This window comes from Podarcis raffonei, chromosome 17 (genome assembly GCF_027172205.1).
Source record: "Podarcis raffonei isolate rPodRaf1 chromosome 17, rPodRaf1.pri, whole genome shotgun sequence".
NCBI lineage: Eukaryota > Metazoa > Chordata > Lepidosauria > Squamata > Lacertidae > Podarcis > Podarcis raffonei.
In genome coordinates this window covers 27,248,346-27,272,696 of record NC_070618.1, presented here as the reverse complement: position 1 = coordinate 27,272,696, position 24,351 = coordinate 27,248,346, and the positions used below count along the sequence as shown (strand labels likewise).

General features: G+C 41.1%; 1 protein-coding gene across 3 annotated transcripts in view; it reads left to right on the top strand.

The window, feature by feature from the left end:
- The window catches only part of SLC24A2 (solute carrier family 24 member 2), an 83,366-nt gene that overhangs the window by 1,759 nt on the left and 57,256 nt on the right, over positions 1-24,351 (top strand). For all 3 annotated transcript variants that reach the window (XM_053371815.1, XM_053371816.1, XM_053371814.1), the window contains exon 2: positions 1,096-2,176. In XM_053371815.1, the coding sequence (XP_053227790.1) occupies positions 1,244-2,176 (933 nt within the window). In that variant the 5' untranslated portion in view covers positions 1,096-1,243. The remainder of the gene's footprint in view (positions 1-1,095; positions 2,177-24,351) is intronic.

Below are 24,351 nucleotides of genomic sequence, written 5' to 3'. Positions count from 1 at the left end.
GCTTACAAAAAGGAGGGTCAGGGAGGAAAGGACAGTTGAATCCATTGTACTGTTTTGCCTTTATGGCGGTGGGTACCAAGGCAGTGAGGAAGGTTTTTCCAGCTTCTCTTTTTATGATAACACACTTTAGTCTCTTGCAGTGTCTTTTTCCAATGCATCTTATTTTGCTCCGAGTTTTCAGTGGCTCTGAGTTTGCTATTACTGAGTGCATCGCATTGGATAGTATTTGAGTATTCTTCTAACTATGCTTCCAAAGGACTGCCAGGGTGTTTTCACTTTTCAACGCTGCATATTGCAGTATTGCAATATTGGATATTTAATGTCTTTAATGTCCTTAAGAAACAACTTGCAGCTAGGTCCACAGAGCTGTGGATCCATATGAAGCGGCTGGATTTCAGCCAGTCTAATTCAGTTGACTTTGGTGGGTATTAATTGTTTAAAGTGGCTTAAATCCTAAAGCTTCAGTCCAAAGAGATTGTGAACTGGGACTGGTTTTTGGAATGCTCCTTGATGTCAGCCAGACCACCATTCTGCACACTTTCCTGACAATAATATGGACGCTTGTTGCGTTTTCTTCTCACCAAACTACAGTCACAGATTCCGCCCGCACCCCCTAAAAAAATGAATTTGCGCACTTCCCTCAAGCAGTGTATGCATGCACCTGTGTTAACTTGATGCTGACTAAAAGGGATCAGGACAGGTACGCTCAGTGACTGATCCTGGGATCGTGAACTTGGCAGGTTTGGCTTCGGCTATAAGAAATTAGTAAATGAGTGCTCAGATTCATAAATGATGACTAGAGTGCAGTGATTCAAAATCGGGGGAAAATGCTCCCTGTTGACTGCGTACCCAGTGGCAGTCCCAGGTTTTCCATCACATAAAATGTTAAGCAGCACTTATTTGTGTTATTAGCCTTTTTGGTTTAATGTAGCAGGAAATTTAACTCTTTCTTTTTTTCCTTCCTTCCTTCCTTCCTTTCTTTCTTTCTTTCTTTCTTTCTTCTTCTTTTTTTTTTTTTGATAATGTACAGGGAAATGTCTTTTGATGTTTGACCTTGTAACTAAACTGATGAAAACATTTCTCTCTCTTTTTAAGCACAACCAGGGAATGTGTTCCACATGAAGCATAAAGCTATCGGATTCTGAAAGGACACGTCAAAGCATCATTTACTTGAACAGTGAAAGAAGAATGACAGAACAATCTGTCTGACTTTAGATTCTCGGACCGCAAGAAAGAGCTCAGAATGGCTCCGTGCAAAAACATTGTCGTTAACTTTCTTGAGGAATTGTGTCTGCCAGAACCACTGCTTGGCTGTAAGAAACACCCAAACGTTAGGAAAAAGCTGAGACTGATACGAATAACAGGACTTTTCCTGGGTATCGTGGCCGTTAGCACGCTGTATCTTTCAATTAGTGCCTTTTTCCAGTCGCAACCTTATAGCACAGAGACAACCAGCAATCTAGATAGCCATAAGTCAAAGCACATGCATCAAAGAACTCTATTGGACTTTAACGAACAGAATCAAACCGGCGCTCCAGATTCACCTATTTCTATGAAATACGAAGCTGGGCAGGATAACCATACGGAGGAACACTCCAAGGGAGAGTACCCGGAAGATCTTTTTTCTCTTGAAGAAAGACGGAGGGGTGCTGTAATACTTCATATTTGTGGAATGGTTTACATGTTCATAGCCTTAGCCATTGTCTGCGATGAGTTCTTTGTTCCTTCATTGACCGTCATTACAGAAAAACTGGCGATTTCTGATGATGTGGCCGGGGCAACATTCATGGCTGCTGGTGGCTCAGCCCCAGAACTCTTCACTTCTCTAATAGGAGTTTTTATATCCCACAGCAATGTCGGCATTGGAACAATAGTTGGTTCTGCCGTGTTCAATATCCTCTTCGTGATTGGGATGTGTGCTTTATTTTCCAAGGAGATCCTGCACCTCACCTGGTGGCCCCTCTTTCGGGATGTGTCTTTTTACATCATGGACCTGATATTGCTGATCATCTTCTTTTTGGATAACTTCATCATGTGGTGGGAAAGTTTAACGCTGCTGTTTGCTTATTTCGTCTACGTGACGTTCATGAAGTTCAACGTGCAAGTGGAAGAACTGGTGAAAAGCCTGCTAATCAAGAACAAAGTGGAAAAAGTGTCGCCAGAAGTTGAAGCAAAGGTTAGTATCGTATGGAGAAATTAGTACCACTCACTTTTAAAACTGTGCTGCGTTGTCTGTAACTTAGCTTGTGGTTTACTGCTGTGTCTATATCAGGGCTGGTTCACATTTCCTGGCAGCCTCTGTTTTCCTCCCCATCACCCACTGTTTTGATATTATTAACTGTCTTTTCTTTCTGCATGTGGGACTGTTAGAATGTCCAACAGTCATGTATTAAATGGGATCCGTAATTCCTGAGCTGCAAATAAAAACCTCAAACCAGAAAGCAAAGCAAAAAATTCAAAGCATCAGCAGTAAATAGGCTTCCACGATAAGCATTCAGCTACTGCTCAGGTCTAAAGCATATGGGAAGAATAACAGGTCTCAAGGCAAGCAGAATACTAGACATTGAATTCCATAGTCCATGTGCTACTGCTGAAACGGTTCTGCTTTGTGTGCTGCTTCACCTGATACAGTGAAGGGTTTCAGACAAAGACCAAAGGGCCTGGTGGCTTTAGATGGAAGGAGGTAGCATTTATACATCTAGGTCCCAAACCAAAACCTTGTGCCTTTAGAGTGTGCTGCACTGTTGTGCTCATGGATGATGCCAAATGCATGACCTGTGGATAATGACCTTCACGTCAGGACTGTGGATATGACTTCAGCAATTTGCGCAGTTCTGACAGCTGCGTTTTGAACTGTTGGGAGGGACACAGGTTGTGGCAACAGCTTACGTATATAGAGTTTGGAGGGACCGTTTCATTTCCGTACGTAGCACGATGTCATCAAACCTGCACGCTCAAGAGCTTGCTCAAGGGCTGCTACAAATGCAAAATAGTTCACAGTTTCAGACGCAAATGCGTTTCTGCAAGGATATAATACTGTGAGTTAAAGAGGTGATATACGCAATAATACATTTGCTCTCCTTCTCCATACTGTGGCTCAATTCAAAGATCACACCAAACATGCTTTGCACAGGTTGTGATTTAGGACCTAAAGGTTCCTTGGGTCATGCCAGCTCTGTTTTGCCGGTTTATTCCCATCTCCTTATAGACCTACCTGTGGATGTGGTGCTGCAGCTATAAATAGGCTTTGCCAGTTCAGGTATCATGTCAAAGCAGCAGAAAGAAGAATTCACAACCATTCAAAAGTAAAAATACCAAAACAGATTAAAACTGGCCAACTGCCATCTGCAAATGGCCAAAGCAGAACCAGATATCTTCATTTAAAAGTGAGGTGTAAACTGTACTCCTCAGTGTACTCTTTTCGGCAGCTGCTGAAAACATTTAGGCAAGCCTGCCCGCTACAGTCACTGCCTCTGTAGTAAAATGTTGCAATGTGAAGTTCTGCATGTCTTGTTTTCCATTGGGATACTTTAAAGATACAGTTTGCGTTACCTCAGAGTAATGCATGAGGAGAAATGTAACTAAGCAGTCTTTGCCATATGAATTAAATGTTTATACATGTCTGCATTCTCCCAGCTTTAAAAAAAGCTTTCCAAGATATATCTACCATAAGGTTTTATATGAGAAAGTTTGAAATGCCATATCTAATTAATATACAGTTGTTTGCATGATCATTCTAGGTGTGTAATAACATTCTGGATCTTCCTAACAGTTTTCAAACTCTTTTGGGGAATGCATAGTTCATCTATGAGATGATCAGTTATGCTCAATACAAGCTTTCACAAATGGTGGATTGAAACAGCAATCGCGCCATTTTATTCCAGAAAAACTACAATTTCCTGTGATCTGAATCATTAACATGGATTAGAATTTCCAATCTGTACATTAAAAAGGGACGGGCGTAGATGCAACAGAGTCCACTGGTAGAGAGACTGGGCATGGGCCACAGGAATGTGGGCTCCTTTATTCTTGTCTATCTCCTTTCTGGTGCAAATTCCACACACACACACACCCTTTATATCCTTAACCATGGTTAATGCTAAACAGAGTTTACCATTTACCACAATTGGAAGCAGGGTTGGCTGTGGTTAAGGCTTACATTGGCAGCGTCCTTAGCCATGGTTAAGGATGGCTGGGGAAGGATGAAAGGAATTCATAATGGACTGATGGGAGTGGAGACAGGGACTGCCCATGCCCACCCCCTATTCCTTACCCGTAAATGATGAGTCATATTACATCTTCCCTGGCTCAGAGTGGGCCAGTTTATACCGTCTCACTATAATTCTTGTGACTGTGAGCAAAGTACATACAACAAGAGGTTTACTAATCTGTAGGAAACGATCATGAGTCGGATATTGATGTTGGCATCTGTCTGTCTTGAGGGACCATGGAGTGTGCCTCTGGGGGTGAGGTCAAACCACAGCACTGAATTGACCTCCCTGGGGGTGCAAGACTGGGCATTGAACATGGAGGTCCTGGGCTGCCCAGACAACAAGACACCGCCCCCTCCTCGTCCATGCTGTGGGTCCAAAGGAGAGTGAGCAATACATTTGGCACCAGTTGGCTGCAGGAGATGCCGGGAGGAGGCGTACAAGACGCCATCTGACCATCTTAGTGACCCTACTGTGGATACGTGTAGGGTTTACACCTTCTCCCAAAGATGTCCCCGAGGTAGCAGAGGTTTAGGGTCAGAGTTTTCTGAGTTTTCCTTCTCCTGGATGGACTACCTTCCCAGGCTAACGAACCCCCAATAACTATAGTGGCGCACAATGTATCATGATGCTACAATGGCATACTGATCCATTATGTTATGTTGACTATCATCTGCAGGCCCAAACCCGCCTAACAGTATTGAGTGCATTGGTTGGCAACGTATCTTTGTCTTGGAGATGTCTGGGAAGCTTTTAGATTAGTGCTTAGACCAGCTTCCACCAATCTGGTGCCCTCCAGATCATCCGATGTCCAAATCATCTGCAGGATATCAGGCTGGCGAAACTGGCACAAACATATCACCCCCCGTTTAGCAGCCTTAATTACTGTTGTTTCTGAGCTGTGTGCAATGCCTCGTGTGTCCGCGGTAGCCTTTCCTAACATGGCAGGATATTACAGCTCTGTTCAATGTAGGTTTTGTTTCACTTTGACATCATGGTCCTTTGCACATATCATAAGCATAGCTCCCTCCTTTCTTAAACATCTAGCTAGATTTGCACTCAAACACAGGAGGGAGGGAGCATATTGCTTTCAAAGAATTACAGTATAAAGATTAGAGTTTCACAAAATGGCCAAGCGTTGGTGCAACATGACTCTTGTTTGTTACTTTTAGAAATGCATCTTGATGAGGGGCAGCAGGGTTTACAAATGGTTTGGTGAGGAGATGAGTGCGCCGTGACACATCATTTTACAACATTATCCAATCCAGGACACTTGCACAACCACATTCCATGCAGCAGTTAGAAAAGCAGTTGAGGTATTATCTAGGGAGGGCGACTGTAACATTTTCTCAAATGCTGGAAAAATAGATTTGAGTGATAGAAGTGAAACCTTGAGAGGGTATTGGAGAGTAAGGTAAAGGTAAAGGGACCCCTGACCATTAGGTCCAGTCGTGACCGACTTTGGGGTTGCGGCGCTCATTTCGCTTTATTGGCCGAGGGAGCCGGCATACAGCTTCCGGGTCATGTGGCCAGCATGACTAAGCCGCTTCTGGCGAACCAGAGCAGCTCACGGAAATGCCGTTTACCTTCCCGCCGGAGTGGTACTTATTTATCTACTTGCACTTTGACGTGCTTTTGAACTGCTAGGTTGGCAGGAGCAGGGACCGAGTAACGGGAGCTCACCCCATTGCGGGGATTCAAACCGCCGACCTGATCGGCAAGTCCTAGGCTCTGTGGTTTAACCCACAGCGCCATCCGCGTCCCACGTATTGGAGAGTAGCACGTGTTAAATGCACATTTTTATGTGCTAAATGTGCAGGAAGGTTTTTAATAGATGAGGTTATGCTCACACTGGCTGGGGTCTGACTGATGGCAGAGGGTATATCTATTTCTTAAAATATTCATGTGCATTACACATCTTGATGGATTTTCTTTGTTAGAACTGCTGGACACTGTACTTGATTTTTTTGTGGCTCACTGTGGGCTAGATCACCCAATTCAGTCTATGGAGAAATTGCCGGATGGATAGTTTTGCTTCAGGCAGATATTTGTTCTAGTCAGGTGGGTCCTGAAACAAAAAGCTGAATGTGCTTGTTCATGGTTTCTCTTTTCCACTGTGTTTTCTGCCCAGCTGGTTTTCTACCCCTGTCCCTTGACATCAGTCATCGCTCTTGGCTACTGAACATGCTCAGCTCAGTGGGCTGCTACTTTGCTTTACTTCTGCAAACTTGGGATTCCTCCAAGCCTGCAGATACTTCTTCCCTGTGCACAGATGGTGCCTTTTTTTTAGTTACACAAGGATCAGCACTCAGTGAATTGAATTTGCTATTAGTGCACAGAAATGTTGCAGAGTGCAATACTTCTGCTCAGGATTCCAGACACTTCATTCTATTTGCACTTCCATTTCCCCTCGTATTTTGCTTTCCCTCTCTGTTAGTGAGCATCCTGAGCGTGCCAACTGGACATAAGCCCTTAGTGGGCTTTTTGGTGGCATGGATTCCATGCCCCTATTAGAGTGTTTTCCTCTGTGGGGGACATCCTCTAACTTTTGCAAATATTGGGGCTCCCACAAGGAGTGTTGCCGGTTCATCCGTCTTGTGTGTGGTTGCGAACATTTTGGCTACTTATGGACCAACACTCAGAGAACTGAGAACACTGTTGGAATATAAAGGAAAGGGCATTTTGCTTCCTCCTTGTAGTATATAGAATGTGGATATTCTGCAACTCAGAAGTTCAGTGAGTTCAGTGGGATTTATTTATGTATAGCGTTGCAGTATTTTTGTTACATCTAAACAAATGTTTTGAAAGTTTCACGGCAGTTTACAGGATGGTTTCCTAAAGCACTCAACAAGATTGTTCTGGCATCTGTAGAAAGCATTAATGACTAATCCCGACGGCACATGGACTGTAGCTCCTGAAGGAACAGAGGTTAGAAGCATTGCAGAGGCGGTGTTCTTGGTTTTCATTGGGACAAGCTATCTCCTGTTATTGCGCCTGTTATTGGCTGAAGCATTTGTCCTTGTTCTGTGCAAGGAAATAAATGACAAGCAGTATTGCTGCATTCTAATGGAGAGTCAAATGCAATTCGTTTTCAGTGCAAAGTATTTTATTTCTTTCTCACTCTCTTTCTTTCTGCAGAATGTATAACAATCAAAGTGCATTCATCGTAGAATCAAATTAAATTTATATAGCAATGGTTGTTCTAAGTATTAACAAGATGCAAGCCTAATTTGGCGGTCCCTGCTGTTTTTCTGTACCTCTGCTTTCAAATATGCAAAACGAGCTTTAGCTTTCTTAAGCTGGAAAGTGGTTAGTCAAGGAAACTGTTGTCTGTGGTATTTATCTCTAAGACTTTGTGTTGTAATCTGACAGCAGGTCAAGAGAGTTCTGAGAGACCTAAATAAAGAACCAAGAGCTAAAGAGTTATCCTAGCAACAAATCCCCAATCCCAAACAGTGAAATGTACACAGTCCCAGTTAAATGAAAAACATTTGAATTTGGACATTTCTACGGTGCTAGAGGACAGTATGTCATTTCAGTCTGTTGCAATAAACTACTGATGAAAGAACCACCTTTGAAAAAGAAACTCTAGCATAAAAACAGAAAAGCTATTAGTGCATCACACAGTATTATGGATAGATCCATTTTAGTTTATATTTTTCCATTTGCGGGGGAAATTCCTGCCTATTATTTTAAAATGCAAACCTAGATATGTCTACTGTACTCAGAAATAAGTCCTATTGACTGCAGTCGGACTTATTCCCTGGTAATTGTGCATATGATTGCAGCCTAACTCAGGTTTGACTCACTACCTCAATAATCTGCTGCATTCTATATATAAAACATATTTTATGTCTTTTGAAGCACTTTATTATTTCTGTGGACTCAGCTGGGTTTTTGCAACGTACTTTTTTCTCGCTCAAGCTCAACTCTTGTAAAAGGTGCCTTCCTCTTCTTTAGAAAACCTTAAAGAAGAGGAGGGAAACCGTTTTTGCACATATGGTGAACTGACCAGAGAAAAACAAAATTGGAAATTGATTGGTAAAATTCCAAGGCTAGGCAAAAAAGAGTAGCTTTAATATTGGAAGTCAAACATACCTTTCCAGGTGGCAATTGGTAGCTCTGCAATTTAGTTGTTGCCTAAAGGATTCTAATCTCTTCACCCGGTATTGTGTGCATAACAACAAAAGAAGCCAAATGTGAGTGGCAGAATAACAACGTGCACAAATTGGCACCATCTTTATGGCCAGTATTTTCTTCTTGTAGTTATTTACAGAAGTCATTTCATAGAATCATAAAGTTGGAAGGGATCACGAGCAATCCAGGGATGTCTGCAGCCGTTTGCCTTTGCAGGAACATAATTTCAGTATAATAAAGTCCCTTGTTTGCTCATCATGCCTTTGGGGTGGGGAAGTATTCAGATAGATTACTTTGGGTAACATGTTTTCAGTGGCAACGAGAATTGATAAATACTGTATACACGTCATGGGAAAATGGTGACACTAATTACAATCTTAGTGAGAAACACTTAACAAGTGAATTATAAAGACGTCTTTAATCAACACATCATTTACTATTACAGCTGTTACCATTTGAGATGGAGAAGAGGTGTTGCTGTTTGATGAACAATGGTTGAGGTTAAAAATCTTAGTAAGTCATAAGACACCTGAATTTTCATGTTAGACATATACAAGCTACTACAAAAGAGAGCCTGCGTAAGTGGTTAGAGCAGGCATCCCCAAACTCAGCCCTCCAGGTGTTTTGGGACTACAACTCCCATCATCCCTGACCACTGGTCCTGTTAACTAGGGATGATGGGAGTTGTAGTCCCAAAACATCTGGAGGGCTGAGTTTGGGGATGCCTGGGTTGGAGTGTTGGGCTAGGACCTAAGAAACTAGATCCCCACTCACCCATGAAACTCCCTGGGTGACCCTGAGCCAGTAACTCACTCACAGCCTAAGCTACAGCACATGGTTGTTGTGAGGATAAAATAGGGAGGAGAACTATTTACACAACCTTGAACTCCTTAGCTTAGAGGAAAGGTGGGATATAAATTATACAAGCCAGAGATTTCTTGTATATTTTTTGTATATAGTTTTTGACATGGCACTCTTTCCATGAGGATAGAAAACTAGGAATTTTAATAGTCCAGATAAATATTCTCACTTCTTAACTTTTGCAAAACTTTTAAGTGAAACATTGTAGTAGTTCCAAATACAGTACATTATTAGAATGGTATTGTAGGGTGGGCTGGATGAATCCCAAGCCGGAATTAAGATTGCCGGAAGAAATATCAACCATCTCAGATATGCAGATGACACAACCTTGATGGCAGAAAGTGAGGAGGAATTAGAGAACCTTTTAATGAGGGTGAAAGAGGAGAGTGCAAAATATGGTCTGAAGCTCAACATCAAAAAAACGAAGATCATGGCCACTGGGCCCATCACCTCCTAGCAAATAGAAGGGGAAGAAATGGAGGCAGTGAGAGATTTTACTTTCTTGAGCTCCATGATCACTGCAGATGGTGACAGCAGTCAGGAAATTAAAAGACGCCTGCTTCTTGGGAGAAAAGCAATGACAAACCTAGACAGCATCTTCAAAAGCAGAGACATCACCTTGCCGACAAAGGTCTGTATAGTTAAAGCTATGGTTTTCCCAGTAGTGATGTCTGGAAGTGAGAGCTGGACCATAAAGAAGGCTGATCGCCGAAGAATGGATGCTTTTGAATTCTGGTGCTGGAGGAGACTCTTGAGAGTCCCATGGACTGCAAGAAGATCAAACGCATCCATTCTTAAGGAAATTAGGCCTGAGTGCTCACTGGAAGGACAGATCCTGAAGCTGAGGCTCCAATACTTTGGCCACCTCATGAGAAGAGAAGACTCCCTGGAAAAGACCCTGATGTTGGGAAAGATGGAGGGCACAAGGAGAAGGGGACGACAGAGGATAAGATGTTTTGACAGTGTTCTCAAAGCTACCAACATGAGTTTGACCAAGCTGCAGGAGGCAGTGGAAGACAGGCGTGCCTGGCATGCTCTGGTCCATGGGGTCACGAAGAGTCAGACACGACTAAACGACTAAACAACAACGACAATTGTATTGAAGCATTCTTTTCTCCAGACTCGTACCCAGCTGTCTTCGACTTGCCAAAATATGCATCACTTTATAAGTTGGCAACACTTGGCTCACGCTGACTAGCAAACTTTCCCAGGAATACTCAGAAGAAAAATTATGTATGGAGAGGCTTTATGATGGTGACTGTACAGTAACAATGCATCCACAAGAAGGAGGCAGTACACATACATAGAGAGAAGCATGAGAGATAAACTGAGAGAGGTTCAAACACTGTATGTTTTCTTTTAATTTTTGTTTTAAAAAAGTTTATTTACCTGACTTTAAAGTTCAGTGTTACACTATCCTAAACCCATTCTAAAAACAAAATTTGTTTCTATAGGAGCACGTGAATGTTTGAGAACTACGTCAGTTACAGGATGAATACTATTTAAAGAAAATGCTTTGCATCTTGGTTGTATAGAATTATATGTAAACGACATTCTGAACATATTGAAGTGCGTAATTCTCCTTCAGTTATGGTTGTCTTTATCAAATGGGACTGAGCAATTGTCAGAAAGCCTTGGACATTTGTACAAGAGTCTATATGGATAAGCAGAATGATACATGTATAAATATGTACATCTTTCATATGCTTTTCAATTAGAGCTGCAACATTTAATTGGTTAGGTTAATGGATTTACAGCACAATTGTTTGCACTTTTGCTCAGAAGTGAACACCACGGAATTCAATGGGATTTACTCTTGGGTACATGTGTATAGGATTGCAGCCTTACAAACCTGTTAATCAACGGAAAAGTTGCATCTTCTTACTGTTTTTAATACAAGTCTCTTACTTAAAAAACTACTGTTGGTCGTACATAGGAGAGAAATATATCTTCTAAAATGCTGCCTACTCCATGAGTGCCTTACCTAAAAGCCAATGATGATTTTTTGCTTCAGAAATACTCATAAGCACATTAAAGTGATCAGTGCAGCCTGCAGTCCTTTACCTGCTTATCTGATTTATTTTCGATTAGGCCTATATAAAAGGGCTCTGTTGGATTGCAATATTATGCATGCATATGGCTGCACTGTAAACTTCATAGCATTAATTGATTGCCAGATCAATCCTATCCTTGTTAACTCAGAACTAAGATGTTTTAAGACGGTGCATTTGTTTTATTTGGTGCATTTGTTTTATTTTTATTTATTTATTTATTTATTTATTTTACCCCGCCCATCTGGCTGGGCTTCCCCAGCCACTCTGGGTGGCTTACAAAAAAAATATTAAAATACTATAATACATCAAACATTAAAAGCTTCCCTAAACAGGGCTGCCTTCAGATGTCTTCTAAAAGTCTGGTAGTTGTTGTTCTCTTTGACATCTGGTGAGAGGGCGTTCCACAGGGAAGGCGCCACTATCGAGAAGGCCCTCTGCCTGGTTCCCTGTAACTTTGCTTCTTGCAGTGAGGGAACCGCCAGAAGGCCCTCGGTCCGCCAGAAGGCCCTCGGTTTATTTATTTATTACCCACCCTCCACTGTAAGGTCCTAGGGCAGGTTACAGGCACACAGACAACTCGAAGTAGGAATTCAGTTGTGGGTAAAAGCTATGGAAAGTTATGAACACGGTAACTTTGGCTATATTACTTCATAGAGGTCCATAATATGTAGGTGGGACTGTCTGTCCATGCTGTTTGAGCCATGCTAGGGTGTGGACAGGTCTGTATACCAGGCTCTAAACCTTCCCATTCCCAGCATCAAACTTTCCTTTTCTCTCCCCTCCCTTAACAATTGAGCATGTCAATAGCTTCCTTGTAAGTAGGCTAGAATTTACCCAGCTTATTGTGACATCAGCTGCAGCTATAGCTAATATCCTTGTGCCATTTGTACTCAACAGTATTAACACATTTTACAATTTCTTTGAGAGTGAGAGTGGTAAGCCTTTTTGTCCTAAGTATTTCTTTTCAACACATTTCCCTATCGTTTAAAGGGAAAAAATATATATATTCAGGTTTCCAGGCTGTACAATATTATCTGTTGGCAGCTACAATAGAAATAAAAAAAAGTTAAAATACAATTCAGTGCAGTTAATTATAAATGATTGCGCATATGTATAATTTCAGTTCAAAGTGTTTTCTAAGTTAGTGATATTAAAAATTACAAAATACCACCCAGACGTGCTACAAAGAGAGGAAGTATTTTTCTACAGCATAAATACAAATAAAGTCAATTCCCTTCTCTGAGATTTATAATTCTTTCTTGACATATTGCATTGTTGTTGGTGTTGTTAAATGTATTTACTTCCCGCCTTTCTCCCAAACTAGGATTCAAGGCAGCTGTAAATACTTTCCTATCATTACAGTTGATTTTATTATACTTGGTTATCCCAGACTCTTGAACAAATCCACCTACATTTTCAAACATCTTTCCATTTTTCTGCATATAAAATTTTTTCCATTTTAAGGACTGTAACCCTTGAGTCCAATAAGTTGGCTGTATTGATTATTTCACATAATTTAGCAAAGTATAATAATAAAAAGGAGGGTCTAACGCAGTAGTGGGAAACCTGTTGCCCTTCATATATGGCTGGACTCCAAATCCCATCAACCCTTGCCTGCGTGGCCAGGGATTTTGGGAGTTTTAGTTCTGCAACATCTGGAGGGCTGCAGGCTCCCTATGCCTGTTCTAAGGGTACTTTGCACCTGACTATTTCATTTCAATTTTATTCTTAGAAATGACCACATTTGCTATCTTTCCCAGTTCGCAGCCTACATTAACATGGATTCATAATGTGAGAGTCTGAGGTGGTACAGTCCTTGCTTTTGACAAAGAGGCATTGCAAGGCTGAAATAGTTCTCTTGTGGAAGTTAAAGAACTTCTGTACCAAGGGCAGTGAAAGTGAGCTTTCTTGTTGTCCTGTAAATTTTGCAATCTTCATATGGGAACTCCATCCCCGTGTAAATGTTTTTAGAGGCATCGTCCGAAGACTAGTTACTAGAGTGTGTTTAGGCATGAAACATCCCAGGTCAATATTTCCATGCAGTCATTGCGCTTGCTGTGTGACATTTGATGAATCACTTTCAGGCAGATATACTTTTCAGAGTTCTTGGGAATTAAATTAGATGAGAACATTGAGAACTTACACCGCAATCCTGTACTTACTTAGCTTGCTTAAAGCCCATTGAATTAAGATTTCTAAGCTGCACTTAAATTATCTGTAGGCTTGCAATTGTTGAATACTGAAAATTACAGCTGAAATTATCAACACTAATTGTTTTAAAGATGATGTTTGAGTAAATGGATCCACCCTACCATTGATCTAATGCATTTTGCAAGGGTTACTTATTGTACTTAGCATAGTTTGTCTGTCTGTCTGTCTGTCTCTCTAATCTACAGTATTACAATTCAATTAATCGACTGAATGAATCGATTTATTTCGGTCACTGAACAGAGTGCCCAATTCAATTATTTCAGTGCCATTGCTTATGTAGACAACAGGTCAATAGTTAAATAGAAGAATGAGGTATCCACAGACTCAAGATAACTTTGCAGGAGAGAAGAAGAAGAAGAAGAAGAAGAAAGAAAGAGAGAGAGAGAGAGAGAGAGAGAGAGAGAGAGAGAGAGAGAAAAAGAAAGAAAGAAAGAAAGAAAGAAAGAAAGAAAGAAAGAAAGAAAACAAACTTCAAGTGCTGTAATGAAGACTCAGTGGTGGCCATGAAATATTGACTGATTTAGAGGAAAATAAACTACCAAACTGAGATTGGACGACGACGTAAAGAGTGGTAGGCAAAAGAGGACTAACTGCTGTGGGATGGAATGGAATGGAATGGTTGCAGCCTTGAACAGAAGCCCTCCATACCACAACAACATCTTGTTGTAGGGCTATCATTTGAATAAACAAGTAAGTGCAAATTGAGCTTTTACTGTGTGCCAAATACTGGAGACAATAACCATTCCTTGAGGTAGTGCATCTTTTGTTTTGTTTTGGGAAAGAAGTGCCTGTTCTAAAAGTGCTGCCAAAAATTGCTTTTCCAGCAACACATTGGAGAGGAAATATTTTGTTGTTAATTTAACAGCTGATTTCTCCTGTATGCAAATATGCCCAGGTTGGAAAGATCAGCCACTCTTCTGCACGGTGTTGTAATACATGGCTTGGTAGCAGATTTGTTGCTGCAAATGTTTAGGATTAAAGTAAAGGTCTTGAGGGACTGTTGGTTACAGAAGGACTGTATTTTTGTAGGGAAATTTCCCATGGCGTTGGCACATAGAAATCGGCTGAGTGAGAAAATGGGATTCTGCTGTGCAAATCTGCTTCAGTGAGAAACCAAAAAGCTGCTACAGGGATCAAAATCCCTCTACCCTAACCTGTGTTCTGAATAGCCATGAACTTCAGTTGAGAGTGCATCACCTTCAGGTGTGCTTGCAGTTTCCTTGATAGTTTCCTTGCAATTCCCCAAGCATTGGTTATGGGGGCGGGGAGAGGTTTCATCATTTTAGTGCTTTGTATGCTGTCACCTGGGAGAAAAGCAATAACAAACCTAGACAGCATCTTAAAAAGCAGATTCATCACCATGCTGACGAAGGTCCATATAGTTAAACTATGGTTTTCCCAGTAGTGATGTATGGAAGTGAGAGCTGGACCATAGAGAAGGCTGATCGCCGAAGAATTGATGCTTTTGAATTATGGTGCTGGAGGAGACTCTTGAGAGTCCCATAGACTGCAAGAAGATCAAACCTATCCATTCTGAGGGAAATCAGCCCTGAGTGCTCACTGGAAGGACAGATCCTGAAGCTGAGGCTCCAAGACTTTGGCCACCTTGTGAGAAGAGAAGACTCCCTGGAAAAGACCCTGATGTTAGGAAAGATGGAGGGCACAAGGAGAAGGGGACAACAGAGGACGAGATGGTTGGACAGTGTTCTTGAAGCTGCCAGCATGAGTTTGACCAAACTGCGGGAGGCAGTGGAAGACAGGAGTGCCTGGTGTGATCTGGTCCATGGGTCACAAAGAGTTGGACATGATTAAATGACTAAACAACAACAACATTCTGTCACCACCGGGTAACTTGCCAGTTAAAAATTAATATTGAGAAGCATTATATATATATATATATATATATATATATATATATATATATATATATATATAAAGGTAAAGGGACCCCTGGCTGTTAGGTCCAGTTGTGGCCGACTCTGGGGTTGCGGTGCTTATCTCGCTTTACTGGCTGAGGGAGCCGGTGTACAGCTTCCGGGTCATGTGGCCGGCATGACTAAACCACTTCTGGCGAACCAGAGCAGCGCACGGAAATGCCGTTTACCTTCCCGCTGGAGTGGTACCTATTTATCTACTTGCACTTCGTGCTTTCGAACTGCTAGGTTGGCAGGAGGTCAAAAAATTGTGTCTGCGCTTTGTAACAGGCAGTTTTTTCTACTAGCCTGCAGGAATGAAGAGGTAGCATTCCTGAGCATATGCAGAATGCCTTGCTGCTATGCCTCCTCCTGCTCTGCTAGCTGCCAATCCTGTGGTCAGTTATGACATTAATTTTGCATAGAATTGGCTGCAAGCCTGACAGCACACAATTATCTGGTCCCCGGACGTTTTACTTGCTAGGATGAATAACATCCTAGCTCCAGGTGTGTTGGTGTATGGTTTTTGTAGAAGGCTGATAATGTAAATCCAAGATAAATCTTGTCTTGCTCAGCTGGAAGTTGCTGCTGTTAAAGCACCCACTGACTTCCATGGGAACAGGATCGCTCCCTGTATTTTCTAAGGACAGAGAAGTGTTATCCTTTCTGATTGGTGTTTTGTTCTAGGGTGATGCAAGGTTCAGGGCTCACATTGCTTGGAAAGCAGCTTAAAAATATCCCTCTGCTCCAGCTTGAACCAGATGCAACTAAAGTGTATTTGGCAATTTTACAGTAATCTCAAATGCTGACAAATTTCGGATATGTATCTCAGCCCAGAAATGATTGGTCGGTAATTGCTGTTTTTATTGATCTGCCACTAGCTGTCTGTGTCTTCCTCGCTCTTCTTCCTTTTAAAAGGTGTCTTTCTTTAAATGGCAAAGCCATAAATAGCTGTGACCTTGAGTAACTCTTTTAAGGTGAGATGTGGGAATAGGCTTAAAAGAGACATATGGTTTGTGGCATAAATAGCTCCACAGAAGGCCAAAAGCTTACATTTAGAAAAGGGAAATGAAGGAGAAACAGGAAGAAATATCCAAATAGTTTAATGCTGGAGGAATAGGTGCATTTCTGGGAATGTTTAGAATATACATAAAGAAGAGGAAGAGACTTGCGCAAATACAGAAATATCCCAATAAGTTTCATGTTGTTGGAGATATAAATATCTAACTTGAAGCTTCACTGACAAATGCAATAAATAAAATTATCCATAAATTATGCTTAGGAGTTAGTTTTATTATCTCTTTAATGGTTGCTGCTCTTAGTCTAAAGTAAATTATGTTACCAGGGGCATTTATTATGTAACTAACTAGTGTCAACATCACACATTTTTTTAAATACTGTACTTTGGCTGTTGGCACACATGGGGCATTCTGTAAGGAAACAAAGTATCCCTTACATAAATTTCTTAAAAGAATTTCCTTTACTGCTTTCTGTTGTAACTAATATAAATGTATTGGCCATGAAGGAAGAGATTAAACAATAACGGCTTTTCTCCTTCTTTTGCTGAAACTATTTTTAAAATCTTGTTGTCATCTTGATTGTTTAGTGCACGAGTCCTGCAGCCTGATCCCAAGAATTCTGTGACTGCTGATTTATTGTTTAGGTTAATTTAGGTTAATATCCATGGATAATCAAGGAAATGCCTAGTAAATAAGACACAAAACATTAAATAAAATAAATTAATTTTTTATTTAAATTATTTAAATTAAATTAAAATATTCCAGCGCACAATCAAATCCAGGAAGACAAACAGTGGTGATGGCTGCAGAGAAATAAGAGTATATTTAGTATATTCTTGGAAAGAAAAAAGTGAGATCACCCCTCCCTCAAATAGGAGAAAATCATTAACGCATAAGCATTCCATTGTATGGTGCTAACATAAGTACCTTTTATTAAAATGGAACCCCACAATTCTGAAATGGTGTAGTCTGTTTTCTGTATTTCAGGTACTGCAATAAAAATAGACTTGTAACATGAGAACAAAATGAACTTCTTCTGGCTTTAAATAGCATATCACTGCAGTCACAAATAGAAGCACATAACAAACAAGAAATAAATTGCAATTTCATGTGTTAATTTAGGAATTTTTGAGTCTAATCGTTCTCTAATCCAATCAGGCAGGCAGAAAGGAAGCTTTGTTCTGAAAAAAATGGTCTCACAGGCTTGAAAGCCACTGCTTCTAAGAAGATTAGTGTATGTAAGTGAATCAGTAGAAAGAATATTGACTGTAAAAATCTTAACACAGCTTAGTTATTTAATTGGCAGCCATGGCCGTTCTAAGGAAGGTAGCAGTTGCATAAGAAAAGCACACCCAATCAGGGATTTCATTGTTTTCCAGTTTCATTGTTCTGTATGGGACAATGACAATAAAGATATCGTATATTGATGAGAATCTATGACCACTTTGCCTGGTCCTTCAGTTCATAGCCGCTTTTAATGTGTGTTTTGCTTCAGATTGGTAATCAATCTGGATTTTGTGTTAGACCTAGAAGATCCTAGTTTACTCACAGATTACTCACAGAGGGTTAACTTTCCTCAGTTCCATAACTTTAACGTGAGACTTGATTATCTTTATAGATGGTTGATGTTTTGTTCATTAAGGCAGCTGTTCACAGGGCATGGTATTCTGATGCTATGGTGAAAAGCAACAGAGATCCAGCAAAATGTCAATAAACTTCTGAAAACAGAGTGTGTGCCCTGCTTTCTGTAACAGAACGGAAGAGATGAAACCTAAGTGTGGCTAGTTTTGTGTGATCTCTGTCTGAATTCACACATGGTATCCTGAGCAGAGTGTCACTCAGGACCACTAGAGCTCAACTTTGACACTGGTGGAAGGATGTGCCCTTAACCCTAATGGCAAAACATATTTTCAGGTCGCAGGTGTTAGGTGGAGAGCTTTGCTTTCCCATTAGATAGGAGGAGGAGTTTGTGATACGTTTGACTTATTCTCATAAAAATACAGGGTCTGAAGATGGCTTCCAAATTATCCTAAATTGCTTCACAGGTTATTTTAACTTTAAAGCAAGCATCGAGTTCCAAACAGACAATCAAAACTGACAGGTTTAGGGGAGCAACAGAACAAGCTAGGAAGACAAAAGGCACGAGTCATCAGTGATACACAAGTTTTCTCTAAGCTCTACCTGCATGCAGGATATCAGAAGTTGAAGCTAGATTCCAGTTCCAGATTCATATGCTTTATTTTATTTTTATGTGTTAGAGAAGTTTATAATCTGCTTTCAACTCAACTGTGCTTTTTCAATGTTACGATTGTTCCTTTCTCTAGTTACAGGTAGGTAGCCGTGTTGGTCTGCCGTAGTCGAAACAAAATAAATAAATTCCTTCCAGTAGCACCTTAGAGACCAACTAAGTTTGTTATTGGTATGAGCTTTTGTGTGCATGCACACTGTGTATCTGAAGAAGTGTGCATGCACATGAAAGCTCATACCAATAACAAACTTAGTTGGCCTCTAAAGTGCTACTGGAAGGATTTTTTTTATTTAGTTCATTTCTCTATTCTTGCTGGTGTAAGGAGATCCAATTCTGGAATCTTTTCAGCAACAGAAATCTTTAAAGATCTCAGTTATGAATTCTGGTCAGGAATTCCCGTAGTGAAAAATCTTAGTGATAGACAACATGTAGAATTCTCAAATAAAATTAGTACATCAAAACTAAGAGAAAATTGTCATTAGAATGTGACAGTGTGGAAGTGAATTCAAAAAGATTATCTAGTATTCTATTACTAGCTGTTCATATAGCAAAAGCGCAAAGCAGTATAAATGGGATTAGAAGCCTATGGGAACTGATCAATCGCATCTCATGATTTATCATGGATAATTTCTCCAGTACTTGACCAAGCAAAGCAAGTAGCTGGTCATTTTAATGATTGCTTTGTCTTGCTTCTAAAGGTTATACATTGCTGTACACCACCCTGAGGTTTTGTGAGTGGATGTCATATATATATATATGTGTGTGTGTGTGTGTGTGTGTGTGTGTGTGTGTGTGTGCGCGTGCGTGCGTGCGTGTGTGTGTATTGTAAGTATTAATAAGCAAAATATAGACTGGAATGGGACAAGAAACAGGAGAAAGAGAGACCTCTTTGCCAGCTATAAGACAGGGTTGGGAACTGGTGACCTTGTAGATAGCTTTGATCAACTCCAGCCAGTAATCAGGGATGATGGGAGTTGGTCAACATCTGCTGGTTTCAGATTTCCATGGTATATGCAGTATTTGCAGAGTCAATTTTAAGCACCCATTAAGGGTGATTACTTGTCTGAGCATTCTCCATTTTTTTGCTTGTAATTGCTGGTCCCAATCCGAATTGATCCTGTTGGAGTGCTGTGATATATATATAAAAGCTTTATAACTCTATTCACTTGAGACGTGCAGTGAAAAGAGCTGGTTTATATGTAACATGAAGTCAAATGGTGGCTTGGAATATATACTCACGTTCTTAGGCAGGACATTGAGGACCCTGTGCTCCTTCCCCGGTCCTCTGACTGCTGCAAGGTATGCCATGGTTTGGCTTGGTATATTGTCTTGGTTCAGACCAAGGTTTGTTCTTGTGTTTTCAGCTTGTGATTTGTCTGAAGGTGACAACAGCAGCAGGAGGACTGAAGACATAGTTTGACTTAATGTTGTGTGTGAGCTCACTCATTTGGGGAAACCAATGGGGTTTTTGCTATTAATTTTAGTTGAAGCAAGGTTTGATTCTAATATGAAGGAAATCTAGTTGCTGACTAAATATTCTCATTTGTGTCATGGAGAAGATGAAGTATGCTAAAACAAAAATATGCTTGACTGGAAGCCACCCGTCTCTTCTTGTTCTGAAACGTTCCATCTTTTAAATATATATATATATCCCAAAGTGGTTTTTTGAACAAGGTTAGAGGCACTGTAGAAAAGAAAATGAAGGCAAAAATGCTGTTGTACAAATTTGCTTTAGCGCGATATTTACAACTTTGAGCAATCTTGGTAGATAGATTGTGACCTATTCAAGGTTATGCATTGAGTTTTCGTCTCCTGCCAACCTAGCAGTTCGAAAGCACGTCAAAGTTCAAGTAGATAAATAGGTACCGCTCCGGCGGGAAGGTAAATGGCGTTTCCGTGCGCTGCTCTGGTTTGCCAGAAGCGGCTTAGTCATGCGATTAATGGCAGCAGCAAGCAGGAGATTGGCAGCGGCGATTGGGCCGCTTTATTGGTGATTGGTGGCTGCGGCAAGGCCTGCTGGCGATTGGCTATGGCTGCGGCAATTGGGCAGGCAATTGGTGGCTGCAGCAAGGTGTGCAATCGGCAGTGGCTGTGGCAAGCGATTGGCAGTGGCTGGCAGGCGGGTGAGCGGTTGGCGGAAGTGACCTCCCCCACCTCCCAAAAAAGCTTAAATACTTAATTTCTTAGTTTTGTGTTAAAAAGAAATAGGGGTCGTCTTATACATGGGGGTGTCTAATACACCGAAAAATACAGTAATTGGTACTCTGTCTTCCAATATAAAGTCTCAGTATTACCCTTCCACCTAAACAACAGCAACAGCAAAACTTTTACCAAATCACTAGGCAAGCATTGGGCAAAGCGAGTACTTCCAGGCCTATTGACTGCTTTTCTAATGCTGTATCCCAGTATGTTGTGTTGTGTTTCCACCACAGATCGATTGTATGATAGTCATTAATACATGTAGCTATTTCAACTCATTTTCTCACATAGCAGACACAGGTATGGTAGTACCAGTGCTTTTTTTCTGGGGGTACGCAGGGGTACACATACCCCTAAACATTTTGTGAATCTAAGTTTGGCCTCATTGAGGGGCGGTGTTTCAATGAGTAGGAAAATGAGAGTACCCCTAAACATCTCACCTGGAGTACTGTGTCCAGTTCTGGGCACCACAGTTCAAGAAGGACACTGACAAACTGGAACATGTCCAGAGGAGGGCAACCAAAATGGTCAAAGGCCTGGAAACGATGCCTTATGAGGAACGGCTAAGGGAGCTGGGCATGTTTAGCCTGGAGAAGAGGAGGTTAAGGGGTGATATGATAGCCATGTTCAAATATATAAAAGGATGTCACATAGAGGAGGGAGAAAGGTTGTTTTCTGCTGCTCCAGAGAAGCGGACACGGAGCAATGGATCCAAACTACAAGAAAGAAGATTCCACCTAAACATTAGGAAGAACTTCCTGACAGTAAGAGCTGTTTGACAGTGGAATTTGCTGCCAAGGAGTGTGGTGGAGTCTCCTTCTTTGGAGGTCTTTAAGCAGAGGCTTGACAACCATATGTCAGGAGTGCTCTGATGGTGTTTCCTGCTTGGCAGGGGGTTGGACTCGATGGCCCTTGTGGTCTCTTCCAACTCTATAATTCTATGATTCTATGATCTTTTTAGAAAAAAGCGCTGTGTAGTACTATCTAGTTTCTTATCAGTGGATTATACATTTCTGCCTTTTTTAGGCTTCTGCCTCACAATAAATATTTCAGATGCTGCAGATGAAGCCGTCCCCTATGTTTTATAAATGTAGGCAGCAGCTCAGAAAAAGACGCTACTATGCAGAAAACAGTGTTACTAATTCAAGCCTATGATATGAATTTTTCAGTAGGCTTGAAGCACCTTAAAGTTAAGCTACTTTAGATGTTTATTTCCACTCAATACTGAATTCCCAGGTTCTGATGGCTCGTGTTGGTGTCTAGGTACCTTAGAACAGTAAAATGCTTCAGATAGAATTGATTTTTTTTACTCGTTGTGCTACGTCTGTCCTTCTGATCACATAAAACAGGAGCTGAATAGAAGTAGAAACATGATGCTAAAAAGGTCCACCTGCAGTTTGGTTTGAAGCAGCATCTGGTGGCCGGAAAGTGAACCACACTCACTGGCTCCCAGTGGAGTACAGGGTCAGGTTAAAGGTGCTGGTTTTGACCTTTAAAGCCCTATGCAGCCTAGGACCCACGTACCTACGGGACCGCCTCTCCTAGTATGTCCCGCGGAGGACCTTAAGGTCCACAAATGACAACACCTTGGAGATCCCAATTCGCAAGGTGGTTAGATTGGTCTCAGCTAGGGCAAGGGCCTTTTCAGTACTGGCCCCGACTTGGTGGAATGCTCTGTCACAAGAGACATGGGCCCTGTGGGACTTGACATCTTTCCGCAGGGCCTGCAAGACAGAGCTGTTCCGCCTGGCCTTTGGTTTGGACTCAGTCTGACCCTTATGTTTCCCTCCCCTTATGGTTTTGATCTATGGGCTACTTTTAAAATGAGGCTGCATTTTAAATTGCATTTTAACCTGTATAAGCCTGAATAGGACACTAGAAGCATGCAATGGGACATGAAGGAAAGAAAGACTTTATCCTCTTTGTGTGTCTTCTTTCCCCTGTGCCACTTGTGTGGGCAACAATGCAGGCTTCTGCCCCTAGGCAGATTGCACATACATTATTAAACCAAGCAAAAGAAATTCTAAAGACGGATGTGACAAATTTGATATTATACAGGATGATTACATTGGTACTGTTTGGTTTCTGAAGGTGACATCCAAGCCAATAGCAAAATATCACAGAGGGGGTCTACTGGCTGCAATGTTTTTTCTCAAAAACATTGGATGGTATTCAATTAAATTTTGTTCAGGGTACACCTATTCAGATTAATCGACCTAACTTATGCTTTTGAATTCTGGTGCTGGAGAAAACTCTTGAGAGTCCTGGGGACTGCAAGATCAAACCTATCCATTCTGAAGGAAATCAGCCCTGAGTGCTCACTGGAAGGACAGATCGTGAAGCTGAGACTCCAAGACCACCTCATGAGAAGAGAAGACTCCCTGGAAAACACCCTGATGCTGGGAAAGATGGAGGACACAAGGAGAAGGGGACAGCAGAGAATGAGATGGTTGGACAGTGTTCTCGAAGCCACCAGCATGAGTTTGACTAAACTGTGGGAGGCAGTGGAAGACAGGAGTGCCTGGCATGCTCTGGTCTATGGGGTCATGAAGAGTCGGACATGACTAAACGACTCAACAACAACAACAAAACTTAACCGTGTCCATCAATTGCAACTGATTTACTCTAAGTAGCACTTAGTTAAGTAGCACCTATGCTGTTAATTTGAGTTAAACCAATAGCTTGCACATCAACCATTAGCTAATAGAGATGGAGCTAATGTGGTACCCTCCAGATGTTTGGGTCTACAGCTCCATCAGCCCCCAGCAAGCATGGCCAGTGGTCAGGAGTGATTGGAGGTGTTGATTACAACATCTGGAGGGCACAGTGTTGGCTACCCTTACAAGCCATATTTTTCCTTGTAGCAGACAACACTGTATATGTAGTTCTATGCTCTCAAATGCAAATATTTTTCAGCGTGTAATTTTGATAGTTGTATTTATTAGAAATGGTTCTCCCACGACTTACAATCTTTTTTAGACGTAGACAACATTCAGTTACCTTCCTGCTACCTTGGCAGGTGAAAATGCAACCTAAAACCCTAGAGATAGCAGCAAAGCTACAAGCAGGTATCATAGAATTTCCCCATAGGACATTTTATGTTTTAATTTCTAATATGAAATGTTATAATGGAATATGAAGAGGACAATAATTTATAATAGCCATTCAGAGCAGCCATTTTGCTTGAGAAAATCTCATTTTATGCTAAAAAAGGAAAGAAATGAAAAAAGATTTGATTAGAATACTAATTACTTTTAAGCTAGATGCAAATAATTAAACATCTGTGTAACATTTTGGAGCACACTGACAAGGAAAACCAAATGCCTGTATTTTGCTAGAAGTTTGTGGGATGAATTGGTAATTTGGCTTTTAACGGGGCCCATACTGAATACCTAAAATTAATAAATTAATCTTTTCCATTTAGATTACAGTGCAGAACACCTGCAGGTTGTTCAGAATTACAGCCGTCTTGGTCTTAGTCCCTTATCAGTCTCTCAC